At 42.6% G+C, this 20,205-nt stretch overlaps 1 protein-coding gene across 15 annotated transcripts in view; it reads right to left on the bottom strand.

Moving 5' to 3' along the window:
- The window catches only part of Kiaa1217 (KIAA1217 ortholog), a 530,454-nt gene that overhangs the window by 90,779 nt on the left and 419,470 nt on the right, over positions 1-20,205 (bottom strand). For all 15 annotated transcript variants that reach the window (XM_031369130.1, XM_031369124.1, XM_031369139.1 and 12 more), the window contains 2 exons: positions 7,593-7,791; positions 3,795-3,888 (listed from right to left, as the gene is read on the bottom strand). In XM_031369130.1, the coding sequence (XP_031224990.1) occupies positions 3,795-3,888; positions 7,593-7,791 (293 nt within the window). The remainder of the gene's footprint in view (positions 1-3,794; positions 3,889-7,592; positions 7,792-20,205) is intronic.

Raw genomic sequence — 20,205 nt, 5'->3', positions numbered from 1 at the left:
CTAAGTTAGAGTAGTTTGAAAATCTAGGCTTACAGCTTGTAAATAAAATAGCTGGATTGCATATGTTTTATATGAGCTAGCTAGAATTTCATTCCTGTTGCAGCATGTGGATGTTTATCATTGAACCTCTTCAAGGCCACACTCACAGTGCCAACACACAAGAGGATGTAGTGTACCTTGGTCTACCATGCAGCTTGGTTTAGTCTACAATAGCAAATTGAGCCTTGCTCCATTCCTTTCTGTTCTTCACTGCAGTGAAGCCTCACACCTGGACCACAGGCAGGGCTTAGCAAAATGTCCAGCCCTCTCTCGATGCAGCTCTAGTCACTGGGAGAGAAGAAGCAGTTCCAACTTGCAGAGCCTAAGGATGGGGCTCAGAAAAGTTTCCACATCTTTAAAAAGTTTCTGAAATCTGGGAATAGGGTCTCAGTTATAGGAACGAATCAGTTATGCGTTACTCAGAAGCAAAAGCTGAGAAGGGATTTGGTGGGGTCCAGAGCAAAGCTTCTGCATCTTAATACGGTCCGTGGATATGGTTAATATTTGATGTTTCTGGTCCTTACCTCTGGTCCTGTGTAGGCACAGCATCTGCTTAAGAGTTAAATAAAACAGTGGTGGAGCACGCCTTTAATCCCAGCACTTGGGAGGCAGAGGCAGGCAGATTTCTGAGTTCAAGGCCAGCCTGGTCTACAGAGTGAGTTCCAGGACAGCCAGGGCTATACAGAGAAACCTTGTCTCGAAAATACAAAATACAAAAAACAAACAAACAAAAAAAAAACAGTTAAAAGAGGTGTCCTCCTGAGCCATACACAGGGCTCCCAGAAACAACGGTGGAGTGCCTATCTAGAGAAGGACCCTGCATAACAGAAACATCTCTAAGCATGGCAGAACTGCAGGCACAAGGAAGGCTGGTATGTTAAAACTAAAGATATCCAAGGAGCAAAGATTATGTATATTCCCCAGAAAGAGCACAGCAGAGCTGATTAAAGGAGGGTCTCATAATGTCCACATAAACTCCATTAGTAGTATGGTCCAGTGTCTTCATATGGCTCTGGTTTGCATTTAAAGTATAACTGGCTATGAACAAATCTCAAAATTCTAGATTTTTCTTAGGTAGCATGTAGGACCATGATAGACAGCCTAGTCCCAGGTCGAGAGCACAGGCTTGAAACCCCAGTGACCCTTCAGGGGATAACCCTGCAAGGGATGGTAGGCCTTTGCCATGCTAATGGGCCCCTGGCTCCTGGCACATGGCCACAGCTCTCCATAGGTTTGTGGCCATCAGTCACATAAGGGCAACATCCCAAGCCCCTCCACAAGTAGAGGACGTGACCTGTGGTCACATAGCCTCAAAACAGATCTTCATTTTAATGAGGTACCTAAAGGCCTGGAGGCTTAGCAAATAAACTCCCCTTCCCAGACACTACTCCCTGCAAAAGGTATTTAAGCTCAGGCCCCCCGAGAAAGTGGGGTACAGTTTGACTCATCATCCCTCTCCACCATGAAAATAAATGCTTTAAAACCATAGACTGTCTCTTTTCATCAGGGTCCACCATGAGGAGCAATAGAGCTTCCTCTAAAGAGCTAGCCATCTAATCTCCCACAGGAGGCCTCTCAGCGCTCCCAGCCACTGGCCTCCACCAAGCCAAGAACTCTCCTTGCTGGACCCAGCTGGAGCTCTCCCCTCCTTTCTCCTTGGGCCTGGGGCTAGATCCAGGCTGTGGACCCCCACTCCTCAAGCCAGCTACTTAGGTCCCCTAGGACCTCAGATTGCCCTTTCCCACCCCTGGAGCAGAGTCCCGTGGCTTCTCATAGCCCAGCGCCGGCCCAGTGCTGGTGTGGGATAAGCAGAATCAAAACTCCGAGTCATGCCTCCAAGCCATGGCCGGAGCCCTGTTGGGGAATACGTAGATGCAGGACACCATTAACCCAACAGTAGCACCTCAGCTTTTTGGTTACATTCATACTACTTTATACATAGGGTGGGAGGTGGGAGTGGCTGAACACATAAAAGCCCTTTCCCTCCAAAATGGTGGGTTCTGGTCCCACTGTGCCTTGACTCCATTACAATTGAAAATTGCTCAGAAATTCTGTTAGAGCCCTTAGTTGGATCTCCTGACCCCTTTCTTGGTTTTAAACTCAAATGCCCCATGTGGAAGATAGAGCTGTAGTCCTCCATTGATTCTGCATCCTAATGCCCTGCACCTGTGACGTTGGGTACAAGGGGAATGGACATTAGGCTGCTGTCCAGCCTAAAGGAGAGTAGGGAGATTTTCCCAAGGCTGTTAGGTAGGTTATCGTTACTTGCAAAGTGTCTTTAAAAGTGGACAATGGAAGACGAGAGATTTAACAATGGAAGCAGGGCTAGAGGAATATTTTACTTGGACTGAATATAGGGTTGCAAATCAGTATGGGTGATGACCAGAAAATAGTGGACATGCATGCGTGCGCGCGCGCGCACACACACACACACACACAGAGGGGGAGAGAGGGAGTCTTTAGAAAAGAATTCCTCTTGACTGGTCAGTCCTTATACCTTTAGACTGGTAATACTCAAGATCTCTACAGATTCTGGACATACATGGCTGTAAACACGTTGTTTTATTACACTAAATTTGCCATCATTTGATTCAGCAGCAAAAAGAAATGCGTGTATAATAATGTACGGAAGCAGAGAGAAGCTCACTCACGGGAAGCCCGACAGGAAACAATGCCTAGATTTATTTCATTGACAGAAAAGTATCTTTTTAAAGTTGAACTCTAGTGTCTTATAGGTGTGTTTGTGTGTACGCTTGTACCTGTACTGGGGAAAGGGTGCAGTTTGAAAAATTGATCTTTTTTATCCCCCACCTTTATTTTAGCTTCTCATCCATTCCTAGTGGACTGGCCCTAATTCCATCTTCAGACTCTTACATAGTTTTCTGGAACTTTTTCTTCTAAACATTCCTAAGTATTATAAATATTTGGGTAATCTCCTGAGATTACCTAAATCTAGAGAGTTCAGCTCCCAAATCATGTAGGTATTTATATTCTGCCCTTGACATGGCTCAGAGATTTAGTAGTATTTACTATGAAGAGCAAACAGCCCCGAGTTAGCGAGTGTGCAGCAGGACAAGGGTGTTGGCTACTCTGAGAACAAGAATTGCTTCCCCACTTAACTCATATACTTCTTTTCTGTTTGTTTGTCCTTTTCCTATTCAATGAAAATACTGCAACAGATTCTCTAGGTAAGCTAATGCATTACAGAGCAAGGATGCCAATATAGAAGCCCTTCGGGAGGGCTGGAGAAATGGCTTAGTGGTTAAGAGCACTGACTGCTCTTCGGAAGGTCTGAGTTCAAATCCCAGCAACCACATGGTGTCTCGCAACCATCCATAATGAGATCTGATGCCCTCTGCTGGTGTGTCTGAAGACAACTACAGTGTACTTACAAATAATAATAAATAAATCTTTTTTTTTTTTTTAAAGAATCCCTTATCTTTGAAGTGAAGATTTATCTCAACTCTGGGAATGAGCCTCCGAAGGAGCACTTGCTAGCATTTGGGAGGCACTACTAAAAATACACAAGGAAAATATACAAGCAAAGGGATAGAAATGAAAAATAAGATCCATGCTAAGCGAATGAAGGCAGAACCTGCCCCACTCTGATCCCTTTGCTCCAAATGACCAGGAAACATGATTGTTTTACCAGTGAATGAACAATAAATCACCAGGTGAGATTACCAGCATGAACCTGGGAACCTTGGTAGTTGGGTGTGAGAAGAGACAGTCGGAGCCAGAACAGTGGTACTCACCCTCATGTCTCCGTTCACAGCTTTTGCCATGTGGTTAAACGCATGTGAAGGATCCTTGTTGTAGACTTTGAGAAGGGATCTGTCCTGGATATTCCTGGAATCAAATACATCCATTACTATGGCAGACGGAAGGAGCCTGACTCTGGTCATTCCTCTCCCTGTCCTTAAGCAATCAGGCAAAAGACAGACAGACATGCTGCCGCTGTCTACCACAAACCAGACAAAAAGTCTTTTCACCATAGCATGGGCAAAGATAAATAAGAAAAAGGAGAAGAAAAACAACTCTGGCTTTTCTTCTCTTCCCTTGTTCCTAGGGAACATGTTATTCTTGCAGCATCAATGCCCACCCATGTGTACCAGTAACAAGAACTTGCTTCTAAGCTTCAGAGTGCAACAAAAGAGCACTCTGAAAAGCTGCAAAATTCCACTATTTACAATTCCTTCAAGAGACTCCAGTAATATTGAAATATTTCATTGTTTACTTTGCTTAAACATTCCTCCTTATCCAATGAGTGTACACATAAAAAATGATTTTTCTCTGCTATCAAACATGCTCAGCAAGAGAAACAAAATGTGTACAGAACGTAGGAAAAAGTATCAAAGAGACAAGCCCAGTATGTTTAACAATGCATTCTTTTCCTCCCACAGTGCATTTTAAAAAAAAAAAAAAAAACTTGCCTCCATACGTGTTGATACACAAAGGAAATATAATACATTGAGTCGTTTCTGTTTTTGATCCCATCTCTTAGAGTCAAGAAATCAGAGTGCAGAAGAAAGCCTGCTCAAAGCCTACCTTCAAATCACACAAGAGCAGCCCATGTATGAAGCCCTTTTCTCTCCTTAGGCTCTTCTGCAAGGGTCACCTGTAGCCCCTGCAGCCTATCTATCCAATGGTGGCTGGAGCTGAGGGGATGTGGGTAAGCAGACAGTCTCTTTTTTGTAGATGTTCTTGTACTGAGTGGGCTGAACACAACCATTGGAATCCTCGGGTCCCGTTTGTGTTTTAAATGAAGTGGAGGATTGTTGGCTGAGTCCTGTTTCTCCCTAAATATCTGCCAGTCATAGCTTTGAAGTACCAACTAGTTCTAGCCTGCATGGTGCTTCACATGTCGAGTAGTAGCTCATCAGAAGTGAGCTCTGGAGAGAGAGCAGGCAGCCCTTGTTACTACAGGGCCCGGTTAATTCAAAGAGGAGAGAGACAGCAGTTAGGATGTGGTAGTTCATGAAAAGAACCCTGCTTCTGGCTTGCAGACGTGACCTACGACCTGTGATGAACCTGAGAATCTCACTCACTGTGGTTGTAAATGTATTTAAAATATATGAGCTTGGTTATGATTAACTCAGAGACATGTTCATCTGAGATGAGCCAACAGCAAAAGGTCAGACTGCATTTATGGTGACATTGCCATACAGCAGCCTGACCTGAACTCTCCTCAGAACCTCCCTAAGGAAAATTTATGAAGCTAACACAATAAGGAACTAGTGAAATGGTCAGGAAATAGGCTCTGACTTCGAGAACACAGAAAGACATGAATGGGAACTTCATGACTTCAGAAGATTAAAGCTATTGTCTTTAGTTAAGGCCTACCTGATAGTCTTTTTTTAAAAAAATGTATTATATAATGTTGTGGTTAAAAAAAATTTTTCACTGCTAAATATAATTCAAATATATCTATTAAAGCTAAAAATAAAATAATACTATGAGGAGCATACATATAATCATTTAGGGCTAATAATATATTCACCAAACAAAAATATTTTATCTTGAACACTTTTAGGCTCATTTTTCACACTTAAATTCAAGAAATTGAAAAGCAACCTAAGAAGAGAAAATGGCAGGCAAGAAGTTATCATGATTGCAATAAAAAACAAATGGCACAGAAAATATATTTGAGCACTATTAGTTTGTGTGTATGTCTATGCGTGCATGTGCGCATGTGTGGGTGTGTTATGTGTACACATATGGGCTACCAGGGACTTGCTCTTGGCGGGCAAATGCTCTTCTCTTGAGCTAAGCCCTCAAGTTATTAGTGCTTACAAGGCAGCTCTCTTTCAGCAAGCATTGCCTTTAGTTGTTTTATCAGCTGGATTTCCATTAAGGAAGGACCATGACTGTTCTCCATCTTAGCTCTTCCTGAGTCTCCTCCTGACATTTCTGAAGAATGCAAAACCAAGCTCCAGGAGCTATAGGACAAAGCTTAAGTCTTGGGACAAGCTGTAGAAAATGGTAAATCATGGCCACTTGAAAGCGTTTCTATAGGCGGAAAGTGAGCTGCTCAGCTGCTCCCAATTGCCTCCTAACAACCTGATAATCACGTGCTTTTGCTTATTTCACCCTTAATCTCTACTGCTATTTTCGATGCCTCTCCATGTAAATGCAGAAATGTAAGACAATTGCCTTGAAGGGGTCTGTCCATGTGTGAAAGTGCCTCGTGGCTTTCTACTATTACAAGTATGTGCTTCAAATATAATTCAATTACCTTGGTTTAAGTTTATGTTTTGCAAAATAAAAAAAAAATGATGACAGCTTGATTAATAATTTATCTATAAAAATAAGGGTGACTTTTCAGTGCTAATAAATATTTAAACCTCTTTTCCAAAAGCAGGAAGTTGCACAACAGATGTAGCACCTGTAGCTTGGGGCATGTGTCAAATTCTGAAAGCCCTAAATTACTCATACACCTTGGCACATGTCAAGGACATCATCTGGGATCACTGTTCGGTATGGATTGGCTTGCATTCGTGTTCTGCAGACAGAGTTTTACAATGTGCTCCTCTCTCTTCCCACAGTGAAGAAACAGCAGAGCCTGATGTCCCCAGGGCAGGGAACAAAGAGTTTAGGTCCTGCCCTTCATGATTTGGACTGAGCATAGAAACAGCCAGGGTTGGGTGTGTGTGTGTGTGTGTGTGTGTGTGTGTATTTGGTTTTTCACTGTTTAATTATCAGTGTGCTCTTGAATAAGACCCTTAACTTTGACACACCTGAGTTCCTGATTCCATAAAAGGAAAGGGTTGGATTAATCATGATATAATCATTTGACTTCTAAAGTATTTAGGTACTCTACCAGCAACTGTTTGTTTATATAGATTTAGATTTTTCTGGTTGTTTTCCTGGGGCAGGTCAGAAGGGTCCCTTGGTTGTATAGACAACACCACTGCTTTGGTCTCCTTGCTGCCAGCATTCCTGTGAATCTATCTAACTGAGTTTCCTGGAGAAAGCCCATGAGGCATGTGACATCTTTGAATAAGGAATGAACGTTTTAGAAATGGAATGTGAGGCTATTTCTCAGCATCCTCTGTATACTGAGTCTACTGTTTCTTTTTAAACATAGAAAGAATAGGTGAAGAGCCGGTAGGATCATTACCTAAAATAGGCTCTGTCATGGGAGAAAGAGTATTTTATGGAGGAGTTTGAAAAATTCAGTTTTAAGTATGCCTTTAGCTGTTGGCACTTCTTGACCACTTCTCTGGGCTTTAGTTTTCTTGATTTTTAGATAAAATGCACTGCTGGATAGTTTATATCCTTTTCAGCTCTAATATAGGCAGAGCTAGTAACACATTCAAAGGTCTACCCAGAAGTGTGTTTACATCTGTACTTAACTCTAGGCAACCAGAGGGTGAATTCCCATCTGTGTGCAGCAGTCCCACCAAATGTAATGACTGGACTCTTACCATCAGGAGGAGGAGAAATTCGGACTGAGCACAAATACTAGATATCCAATACAGTGGTCAACGACCCTCAAAAATAGGTGGAAACATTCACACTCTAAAACAACACTCCCAAAGGAAACTACTGACCTCACATCATTTAACTCATAATAGACATTTCTGCTCTCATCCTTGATGTAGATGGCAACACTGGGTGACTCCAGCATCTTCATGGTGAGCTGCTGTGGAAAGGCACTTACGAAGAGAGCTCGGATGGTGTCTGCGCTCGTGATTTCATTAGGCATCCGCAGCTGTTTGGTTTCGTCTCCATACTGGAGGTAGAGAACACCTGCATGTAAAGGAACACACAATTTTCAGCTGACAGAACAAGAACCATGGAAAGCACAGGCTACAGCCACTTCTGCCACACAGCAGTTAGAGATGTTTGGGACAAACTTGAAAAGCAAGTACTGGGAGATGCTTACTCTACAGAATGGTTATCGTATAAGCACCCAGGTCATTCTTTGGAGTCTGGGCAGGGGTTAAACAGGCCATTTCCCTGCATTTTTGGAATCAAAAGGACAAGGAGTTAACCTTATTACCTATAGCAAAAGACAGTATGTAATGTCCTCAGAAAGGCATATTTAGGATTCTGACCCTGCAGGGCTATTTTAAACATGTATTTCATTAACTGGGAACATGATTGTTATAGCAATGTATAAGATTCAGTGCTCGTCTTAGTAGTTCATTCAGGAACATATCAAGTGGAAATGGGAGCACATTTCTGTGTGCTTTTGCATAGCTATTGAATGTTTATATCATATTAAACCCCCCTCAAGAGTCTGGCACCTTGACATACTAAACAAAGTGGGGGACACAAACACCATCACTCAATGTCCACTGAGTTCCAAGGGGGCATATGTCTCATTCTGGCCAAGGAAACAGCCAGTGCGCTGAGAAATGAAGACCTGATGCTTGTTGGCACATTGGATTTGTTTCTTGATGAGGAAGGTTTGATGTTCCTTCTCAGAACCCAAATCTGAGGACTCCAACCTAAGTTCAGAAAGAGGTCTCTAGCCAGGCAATGGTGGCGCAGGCCTTTAATCCCAGCACTTGGGAGGCAGAGGCAGACAGATTTCTGAGTTTGAGGCCAGCCTGGTCTACAGAGTGAGTTCCAGGACAGCCAGGGCTACACAGAGAAACCCTGTCTCAAAACACAAACAAACAAAAGAAGAAAGAGGTCTCATGTAGAAGAATGGAAGCCCTGTCTGACCACTCTAGCAACACATCCTTGTCTAGCTATGAACACTGAATGGACATCTTGGTCATGGACTCCCCAGCCCTGTGAGAGAAAGGACATGTCCCCACCAAGCACTGTTGCAATTGTAGAGTTTGAAGCCAGTAAATGACAGTATTAGTAGTCCCAAGTCACCATTCTTGCTACTGTGGTTTGAATATCAAATGTCTCCAGGCTCATATGTTTGAACACTTGTTCCCCTGCCAGTAGCACTGGCTGGTTAAAGCATGAGATCTTTAGAAGGTGGAGCCTTGCTGGAGTGAGGACATCACTGGGGGCAGGATTGGAGGCTTTATGGCCTGCCCCCATTTGCTCTTCTTTTTGTTTTATGTGGATGGAATGTGATCACCCAGTTTCCTGCTCTTGCTATCATGTCTTCCTTCCTGTTGTCATGTTTTCTTTGACCATGTTGGACTCTTATCACTCTGGAACTGTAAGATAAAATAAACCTTTTCCCCCCTAGTTTGGTTGTTGTCAGGGTATTTTATCATAGTGACAGAAAACAAAAACAAAAACAAAAACCACACACACATTTGCCATATACACATCTGGTATATGAACATGGATAACTAAGACATTAAATCAAAGTTGAGGAGACTTCTTATGGCTATTAGAGTTTGTGTCTTGGTGAGAAGCTATGGGGAGTAAACTAACACGAGGGTGAGTGTCAGTGGGAAGAGACTGGAAAAGAAACAGACACCATCCAGTTAAAAATGGCATCTCCCCTAACAAGATACCCTCTAGAAGTTCCACTGAAATAGTAAGGACATAAGAAAAAGCATACATGGAAGAGTTAAAAAGGGGAGCATAGATAAGATGTGGATGAGAGAAAGCTAACATGGAAATCTTCAAGGAAAGAACTCATGTAGTGAGTTGGAACAAAGAAACCCATGGGTACCAGGCTCCTTCTGAGGGTGGGCATGTAAGGATGAGGCTTCATACAACGTCATTTCTCCCCTATGACAAGAGACATGTTTATCTTTCCCTTCCCTCCACACTCAACCAAGGAACTCCTCACTGTGTTCATAGAACAGGACCAAAGAGCTTAGCTGAAGATTGGATTCAGGATGCTCAGCCTTAAAGGAGAATGCTAGGCCCATCCCACTCTACTGTAAGAACCAGGGCAACTTTCCTAGAAAGCTGAGTGGCCCAGAGGAAGAGACCCTCAAGTTCTGTGAAAGAGCCAAGCCAGGAACTATGTATGAACATCTACCATCAGGTAGATGTCTGTATCTCCCTCTTTGATAGTAACAGACTTCTAAGCATTTCAGATGCTTTAGGAAATCTTTTAACATGAAAGAAGAGTGAATGTGAGATTTTCATTAGGCATCTTCCTTCCTAGAAAAAATAGTTGAATAACAAAGAGCAGGAAAAACAAAAACAAAAAAAAGACACTTTCCAAAAAAAAAAAAAAAAAAAAAACCTATAAGAAAAGAGAATATATGATTGTCTGTTCCCTCCCTGAAACAAAGGTTCAAACTCAAAGGGTACATGAAATGCCTAACATACTCAAGCTCTGTCATTGACACATGGATGATGATAGGCCCTGAAGGTTCGTTCCCAGGGGTGGGAAAAGTTCCAGAGAAAGGACCAAGCATCAGAAAGATATTCTTTTTCTCAGTGCCAACCAGGAACCAAAGGGCATCAGAGCAGCACTTAAGGCAATCCAGTGGAAGGTATTTGCCATTTAGGTTTACAGCCCTCCATGGCACCAGTCAGGTCCCTATTAAAGCCAGCTTCTTGGTGAGGGTTTCCCTGCATGCCTCCCCTAGAATTTCAACACCCATTTTCCCTATTATCTTGTATCCTGTCCTTGTTTTCTTTCTGTTCTTTAACATTTTTCGCCAGGTGGGACAAATTCAATATCCTAATTCTTGTCACCAGGCTGGCAAGTGCAGCTGCTAGCTGGCTATGAGACACACATCCCGTTATAGATCGTGAGGATGGGAATCATGCCTTTGCAAAGAGAGGGGAGTGCTACTCGAGTGCTATTGGTTCCAGAAATGTCTGTACTCATGGCCTTTAAGCTAGAATAAATTTCATGAGCATAGAGATTTTTCTAAAACATTTATTTTATATCTTTATGTGTACATATGTGTGTCTGGTCAGGTTTATGAGCACAATGTGGATGTAGAAACCCATGGAGGTCAAAAGAAGGTGGCAGGTTTGCCTGGAACTGGAGATGCCTGTGGCCATAAGCAGCCATATGGGAGTGATGGAAACCAATCTTGGGTCTTCTAAAAAAGCAGCAGACTCTCTTAACCACTGAGTCCTTACACCAGCCCCAAGACTAAGGAACTTTTAAAGTTTTTGTTTTTGTTTTTTTTGTTGTTGTTGTTCGTAGTCTTTATATCTGTCAAAGTGCCTATTGTTTTTTTGTTTGTTTGGTTGGTTATTGTTTTGTTTTGTTTTGATTTGTTTTGTTTTGTTTTGTTTTTTTGAGAAAGGGTTTCTTTTGTATAGCCCCTGGCTGTTCTGGAACTCACTTTGTAGACCAGGCTGGCCTTGAACTCAGAAATCCGCCTGCCTCTGCCTCCCAAGTGCTGGGTTTAAAGGCATGCACCACCAGCACCACCACTGCCTGGCTTCAAAGTTCCTATTGTATCATAAGTCTTCCCCCCCATTTTTCATGTGTGTATGTGCATATGTGTGAATGCATAGATTTATATGTATATGCTTACGCACATGGAAACCCAAGGCTGATTCAAGGAGTCATCCTTGATTGCTATTCACTAAGGGAGGGTCTCACAATCAAACCCAGAGTGCACCGATATAACTAGCCTTGGAAGCCAGGTCGCTCTGGGGATTCCCTGTCTCTGCTTCTGATCTACTATACATTCAATAGCTGAGCAATCTCCAGCCTCTATTGCAGGTTCTTCATAAATATATTTTGAATGAAGTGGTACATATTTATTAGTCATCTAAAGGGCATTTTAGGTTAGGGACTATCTGAGCTCTCAGTTCTAGATAACATACTTAGGTTCATAGCATCTTGCTTGTAAATTAATATAAGCCTGTCCCATGGCATCGTTGTATATGAAGCACGAGTAGTTTTGTTATTCCTTGCTGCCATCCCATGTCAGATCCTCAGGGAAAGAGTTCCCCTATGTTCCTACGAGGTCAAAAATTTGGAGTGGAGAGAAAATCTTTCAAACCTATCTTATCACAGATTGTGGGATGTTTTGCTCCAAATGTGAATTATGGTGACTGCACTATGAATTAGCTTAAACCATAAGAAAAGTCTACAGCCATTCCTGAAGGCTGGGCCTGAAACAACTCCCAGGTGAGGTTTGTATGGAACTGCCTTGCAGCAGTTGAATATCACAGCTTTGACACCCAAGGGGCCTGGTTTTCATTCCTACAGCTACATTCTGTGTGTGTGTGTGTGTGTGTGTGTGTGTGTGCTTGAAATAGAATTTAAAGACCCTGAAGTGGAAACAAATTGGGCCTAAACTCCAGTTACCTCAGGTCTGGCTAGTGCAGCTGCCAGCTGGGTCCACATGTCCAGTTATAGAACGTGAACAGTCCAGAGAGCGTGGGATGCATGCCTTTGCAAACAGGGAAGTGGTGCTTTCAACTTAATTCCAGAAAGGTATTAAAGATTCTTAAACACAGAAGGAATTCTCTTAATAGATGACAGCATTTTATTGGCACAGTGATAAACTAAACCCACATGGTTTCAGCAGGTCAGTGTGGGCTGCTCCAGGATCATGAGGATGTATTTTTGGGCCATAATCTCATTTTGCATGAAGAACAGAACTGAAATGCATTTATGGGCTATCTACTGCATGTCATAAACGGGGCAGGGATTCCATCTCATCAGTCAACATCCTTGTCAAATTGTAAGGATTCCATCCCATCAGACAACAGTCCCGTCCAAGTGTTACTGTGACTCCATGTCTTGGTACGGGGAATACTAATTGAAGCTCATAAGATCCAAGTAGCTTTCCCTGAAGTTATGGCTAATAACTAAGATACAAATCCATATCCATTCTGCAGACTCTGCAGATCCCAGCCTTTGAGGTACACTGCTTCTGAAAGTCTGCATTCCATCTTGTCTATCCTGTCTCTTGTCATCAAGTGACCTGAGCTGGCTTTACATTTTTCAGATAACTATGTGGCTTAGAGATCAAGGTGAAGCATACTGAGGGTAGTTAGGAAAGAAGGTGGCATCTATAACCCAACTGAAGGGAATGCAGGCACATGGAAGGAATTCCACAGCCCAAGGCTGGGCTGCGAGATGATTGGAAACCTGGGAGCTCTGAAAGTCACGGCAAGGTTCTGAAGTGAACCTCAGAACCTGTAGAACTCTTCTTTAAGAATCTAAATAATCGCTGGGCAGTGGTGGCGCACGCCTTTAGTCCCAGCACTTGGGAGGCAGAGGCAGGTGGATTTCTGAGTTTGAGGCCAGCCTGGTCTACAGAGTGAGTTCCAGGACAGCCAGGGCTATGCAGAGAAATCCTGTCTTGAAAAACAACAACAACAAAAAAAAAATCTAAACAATTGCCAGACAGTGGTGGTGCATGCCTTTAACCCCAGCACTTGGGAGGCAGAAGTAGGTCGATTTCTGAGTTCAAGGCCAGCCTGGTTTACAGACTGAGTTCCAGGACAGCCAGGGCTACACAAATAAACCCTGTCTCAAAAAACAACAACAAACAAAAACAAGAACAACAAAAGGATCTAAACAATCAGGCTGGAGAGATGGCTCAGCAGTTAACACTGACTGCTCTTCCGAAGGTCCTGAGTTCAAATCCCAGCAACCACATGGTGGCTCAAACCATCCGTAATGAGATCTGACACCCTCTTCTGGGGTGTCTGAAGACAGCTACAGTGTACTTAAATAAATAAATCTTTGGGCAGGAGCAAGTAGGGCCAGAATGAGCGGGGCTAAAGAGAGAAGAAAAAGTATCTGAAGATAGCTACAGGATACTTACATATAATAAATAAATAAATCTTAAAAAAAAAAAAAAACAAAAAGAAGAATCTAAACAATTGAGATTTGTTCGATGGCTTTACAAATGCATCGTGGATTTTATCCAAGAATCTTAGTCACAATAAAACAAAGTACACTTGGCAAGTAATTCCTGTGCCATTATAGGTATATGTTTACTATCTTCCAAACCTCAGTATTGTAGGACACTCAGAACATGGGACACCTCATATACTGTAATAAAGTTGCTAAGGATATTCACAGTGTGACTTAGTCTCCTAGGCAAAGGCTGAAGTCACTCTGCTTTTTCAGGCCCTATGAGGATGCTGGACATTGTCATGTGCATTCAGTCTAATGAACTACCAACTTACAATGTCCTCTTACCAATACTTACACACACACACACACACACACACACACACACACACACACACACCTCCTTTGAACAAGCTTCTTTCTCTATGTTAATCAGATTTGTTGCTATAGTGATAAATACCTAGAAAAACAACTTGAGAAAGTTCTGATTAGGTTCACAGCTTCTGAGGTTCATTGTAGCAAGGACAACATGGCAGAGCCAAGCAGCTTACCCCGTGGGAGTCAGGAAGCAGAGAGAATGTGTGTCCACAGGTTATCTCTTTCCTCCTCTTTTCCTCCAACCAGACCTCTATGTACAGAATAGTGTTTCCCACACTCATTAATCCTCTTTGAAAATGCCCTCCCAGATGGCTTTACTAATCTCCTGGGCACTCTTCAATCTAAGTGAATTGACAGTCAAGATCAACCATTCTAGTCCGTAACCACACCACCACAGAACTTCATCATGGTTTGAGGAATTCACAAACACGCTTATATTGTGTTTTATTGAGATTGCAGGCATGGATGGCTCTTACTTTTGTACCACAGTTGCTAGTAAACAAGTCAGTTTCTCTCACTAGATGGTAATACACGATATAGTATAAAGTACCTCATAGATGCACAAATGTATTTACTTTAAATGAATTCAATTCTCCCTGTACAGTGGTTGTGTTCCTGTGACACACGCTTGCCTCCTGGAATGAGAACACATTAGTCCTAGAGGGAATGCTCCACAGGCAGGTGAAGCAACAATTCCAGTTGATTTAAGATCCTCAGGTCCTCCAAATCCACATTAAGATTATACAAAGCACAAGTCATGATATGCATCACCAGTGGTGAAAGGCCAATAGCTTGAATATATGAAGAGCTGTTGTAGTAATTTCTGAAGGGAAAAATGTGTTTGCAACTCATGAAAATTATTAAAATGAAAACAGAAAGACCATTTTTAACATCTATGAAATTGGCAAAGGGATTTACAATAAAGTCAGCAGTACAATGAAAAATGGGAAAGATACTCTTCTACTTCTGCTGGCAAGGCTCTTTGTAAATATATATTCAAAACTCCCAAAATATGCAGTTTCAATTAATAATTCTAACTCTGCACATTTAGGCACAGAGACGTTCTTACTAGGGAGCTCAAGTTATCAGATCAATATGGATGAGGGGGAATGTCTAACCACAGGGGATTGATTTGATAAATGAACTCAAATCAATCTACTCAGTGGGACTCTGATGTTTCAATAAATGTCTATTATGACAATGAGCAAGAAATGCCTGAAGGGTCCACTCAAACTCCTTGATACTATTCTGTACATTGCTTATAAAACAAACAAGACCTGGTTTAGTCATCTTCCATAACAGTTTACTCACCTTAAAGGGAATGACCAAGAGAATAATACATACTTGGGTAAGGGGGGGGGTCATTTCTTTTTTTTCTTTTTTAAGATTTATTACTTTTATGTGTATCAGTACACTGTAGCTGTACAGATGGCTGTGAGCTGGGAATTGAACTCAGGACGGCCCCGCTCACTCTGGCGTAACATACTGTAGCTGTCTTCTGACACACAAGAAGAGGGCATCAGACCTCATTAAGGGTGGTTGTGAGCCACCATGTGGTGGCTGGGATCCGAACTCTGGATCTTTGGAAGAGCTGTCAGTGCTCTTACCCGCTGAGCCATCTCACCAGCCCCAAGGGGGCTTATTTTCTAAGCCAGAAGAGATGGACCATGGTTGTCTGATTATATAAAATGTCTCAGTTGAGTTGGTAGAAGGTGAGCTGATATCAGCATGGAGGAGAAACTAACATCTAATCCACGTCTGGCTGAATTAGAGTTAACACACCCAAGCATTCTTAAGACGCGCTATCACTAAACATCTACAATAAAGTACTGGAGGAGTCATAGACACCAAAGAATCACGAGACAACTCCTGACCACATGCCAGCTCTCTTGCACAATCTTTAATATATAAAATAACATAACCCTAATCATAATCATAATAGATTTAGATAAAGGCAAAGGGAAGTACAATATATTTATAACTTAAAAAATACTTTAAGAATCAAGTTGATTTTCTTTTTCTTTGCCTTCTTTCTTTCTTTTTTGTTTGTTTGTTTGTTTGTTTCGAGACAGGGTTTCTCTGTGTAGCCTTGGCTATCCTGGAACTCACTCTGTAGACCAGGCTGGCCTCAAAATCAGAAATCCACCTGCCTCTGCCTCCCAAGTGCTGGGAGAAAGGCGTGCACCACTGCCCAGTTCAAGTTGATTTTCTTAAGCATACATACACACACACACACACACACACACACACACACACACACACAAAAAAACCTTTTTGGATAAGCTTAATGTTCAATGATGAAATGTTAAAAGCCTCATCTTTAAATTCAGGTTATTTTATGTGTGCAGTTTGTAGATCAGAAGGGCTACCTAGCACAGTTAACCCAAGGAAAAGAAATGGCAGGTACTGGGTGCTAAGACAGGCACCAAAGGGGTGTGGAACATGGGCGAGGGTCCTGAGAAGAATGGGAAAGATGGCAGCTCATTCCTGAGTTCACGAGGACACAATGTGAATGTTAGGACAGTTAAAAAACATACAGCAACCCGATGCTAGAAAAATAGAAAATATTGTTAAATAGGACATGCCATTTATAACAACACTATCAATTCTGAGGAACATGGATAAGAGGGAGTGCTCACTCCGCCCTCTATCAACACTATTGAAACACTGTGGTCTTTGGCACAGAACAAATAAGATTGCAGAACAAAGCAGGGCCCAGAGAGAGACAGGTTTTATGAAGGCCTGAAATATGAGAGGAGTGGTTCTAAAATTCATGGAGGAATGTCAATTCAATAAATAGCCCCAGAAAAATTGATTTTCCATATGGCAAAAGTAAAATATATCCCTTTCTTATGCCATAAGCAGAATAAATTCCTGTTAGGCTCGAGATCTATATAGGAGGAAAAACTATCAAACTTTTAAAGGCCAGTAAGACAGGATGGTGCATTCTAGTATACTGACATAAGGGGCTTTAAAAAGAAAAATAGAATACAGAGGAAGACATTGTTTTATTATTCCATATTAAAATGCATATTTGATACTGTAGATGAGACTGTAAGGAAAGAAAGTCAACCACACCCTGTAAGAGGTTATTTATAAATCAATAAGAAAATAGTAAAATGGAAAATGGGTAGTGATAAATTCCAAATAACCACATAAGTCAATGAAGAAGAAACTCCACAGGTCAATAAATGCTAGAATGGCCTCTATAATTGAATATGCAACTTGAAATGAAAACACTTACATTATTAATCTGTCTCCATCAGACAGGGAAAGCCAGAGAATCTAATGGCTTCAAGTCATGGTGAGGGTTTGAGAACAGTGCCCATTGAATGAGGAAATCCACCCACTCCTTTGGAGAGGGTTAAGATGCATGTCCGGTACTTGGCTGTCTTTGCTGTCCATCACAGATGAAACCTTGTGAACAGGCTCTGCTCCAGGAAAGCCACTGGAGCTCCATTCGCATGTGTCTATTCTTGGTAGCATATTCATATAATGGAATATGAAACAGCTGTTTATAATGAAGAAGAATTGTGTCTTTCCCCAGAGGACTATCTCAACAACATAAAGCTGGATAGCCATGAGACCAGGAGAGGATGCACGCAGTCCTGCTTAGTAGAATGTTACATTGAACACACATTTGTACTCTTGCTTGTAAACATACACAAACACAGCAGACACACTGAAATCAGCATGGCAACTCCAGCCTCTAGTGACTGGTTAGCTCTGGGAAATGAAAGGATGTGTGGTTAAGCACCATACTACCTCTTTAAAAAGGTTTGTTAATTAAGTGGTCTCAATTACAGAACCAACTCTTTCTTCATAAAACTTGATACAACCTCATATCACACTTGTTAGGTGCTGGGCATTGATCTAAACCCTTCCAAAATATTAACTCATTTCATCATTAGAGTGTTCTCGTTCCATAGAGAAGTCCTTGAGTGACTTACTCAATTAATGACCTTACCTATCATGTTGTGCCATCTCTCCAATAATTAAACAGATTTGTTTAGTTTTGGCAATGGTTAATATAGTGTTTTCTTCTGTAGTTTTCCAATTTAAGACACTTAGAAGAGAACCTTTTAAAGAGATGATCAGGCTGGAACTCGAAAGAGAGTTCAACCATTATGAGAAACAGGTGCTCTTGTAGAGGAACCAGGCTTGATTGCAAACACCCACTCGGCAGCTCAGAGCCATCTGTAACTCTAATTCCAGGGGACCTGACACCCTCTTCTGACCTTCAGAATGCCAGGTAAGCTCAGGGTACACAGACATACATGCAGGCAAAACACTCATCTATATAAAATAATTTATAAAAAAATGTAAAATCCCATCTGGGCATGATGGCAAATGCCTTTAATTCTAGCACCCAGATGGCACAGGCAGGTGGATTTCTGTTAACTCGTGCTGGTCTACATGGTGAGTTCTAGGCCTGTCAACAGAACTACACAGCAAAGTAAGGCCTTATTTCAAAACAAAACCAAACCAAAAGTAATGATAATGATAACAGTAATAATAATGAGATTATCAAGGTACTGTTGATTGTGGAGAGCGGTAGAGCTGGAGAGGCATTCGCCTTGACAAGATGGCACCTACATCTACTGTAGACTCCTGGTAAACAACTGTTTGCACATGTGCATAGAGTGAAAAGGTATCAAGTCACGGCCCATCCCAGGGCGTCACATGGGGTGATGAGCAAACAGCCAATCATGGGTGGACACGCCGCGCTGTGGTGTATATAAGCAGTGCCGATTAGTGGCTTGGGGTCTTCCTCTTCATGATGCAATAAATGCTTGCTGTAGAAGGATCCTAGTGTCTGCGTGTCTTCTTGCTGGCGAGATGACTGCGCGGGCTACAACTGGTGCCGAAACCTGGGACGCCGGGGGAGCCTTACAACCGCTGGTGCCGAGGAGACACTCCGTTCATGGAGAGGATTCAGAACTGCAGAACAAGGTAAGCTCTGAGAGGCATGCTGTTTGGTTTTAATTCCTCCGACCCTTCCTCAAGGTTAGAGAGCGTGGCTGAAGCTGCGGTAATTGTGCTAGTGGCGCTTGTTACGAAGTCCATTTGGCACTTGATACATTCTTGCCTGGAGGATGAGAAATGCCACGCCTCTGTAGCGTCGGGACAGGGGGCACTTGAGGAGTTACAAGATGTCAGAAATGGAGTATAATGAGAGAGTGGGGGCTAGCCAGGATAAAAGGGAGAGAAAAAAGGGTTTACCCAAGGACACAGACCCTTCCGCTCGACCTGCGGAAGCGAGAGATAAGGGAAAGAATGCCCTGGGAGAGAAAACTATGAAAAGGGATGGAGCTTCGAGACTGAAGCCCCTCTACCCAGTTAAGGAATTGGAGGCCCTCGAGCTTGATAGCTCTGAGGAATTGAGCCCCTCCGAGGAGGAGGACTTGGAGGAAGAAGCGGCTCGCTATAAGGAAGAGAGGTATCATCCGGATGAGCATTTGCCGCCTCTCCAGAATTGAAAGCGAAAGGGAGCGAGAGATCAGAGCCGCAGAACGCTTTATGCTGTCCCGCCTGCTCTTCCAAGTGCACCCCCGCTATACAATGATAGACACTGTTCAGATTTCCTTTTTATCTAAAGGAGACAAGAGTGAGCTCTTGCGTGCCTTTCCAGTGTTTGAGGATGGTGATGGTGGCCGTGTCCATGCTCTAGTAGAATACACCCCTATCAAAGAGCTTGCTGAGTCAGTCAGCAAATATGGGCCTGATGCCAATTTTACCATTATGCAACTTGAAAGACTTGCAACCATGGCAATGACGCCCAATGACCGGCAGAACACAGTGAAGGCTGCGCTTTCTAGTATGGGACAATACATGGAATGGAAGGCCTTGTGGCATGATGCCTCCCAGGTTCAGGCCAGGGCTAATGCCAATGCGGAGGGCAATGAAAGGTACTGGACCTTTGACTTGTTGACGGGGCAAGGACAGTTCGTCTATAACCAAACGAACTATGATTGGGGAGCTTATGGCCAGGTCGCGGCATCGGCTATCAAGGCGTGGAAAGCTCTCTCGAAGAAAGGTGAGGCAGGAGGACACTTGACAAAGGTCGTGCAGGGCCCTCAAGAGCCATTTTCTGATTTTGTGGCCCGGATGACTGAGGCAGT

This window comes from Mastomys coucha, unplaced genomic scaffold (assembly GCF_008632895.1).
Source record: "Mastomys coucha isolate ucsf_1 unplaced genomic scaffold, UCSF_Mcou_1 pScaffold15, whole genome shotgun sequence".
Taxonomy (NCBI): domain Eukaryota; kingdom Metazoa; phylum Chordata; class Mammalia; order Rodentia; family Muridae; genus Mastomys; species Mastomys coucha.
Note: the sequence above shows the minus strand (reverse complement) of the source record. Positions and strands in the feature narration are given on the sequence as shown.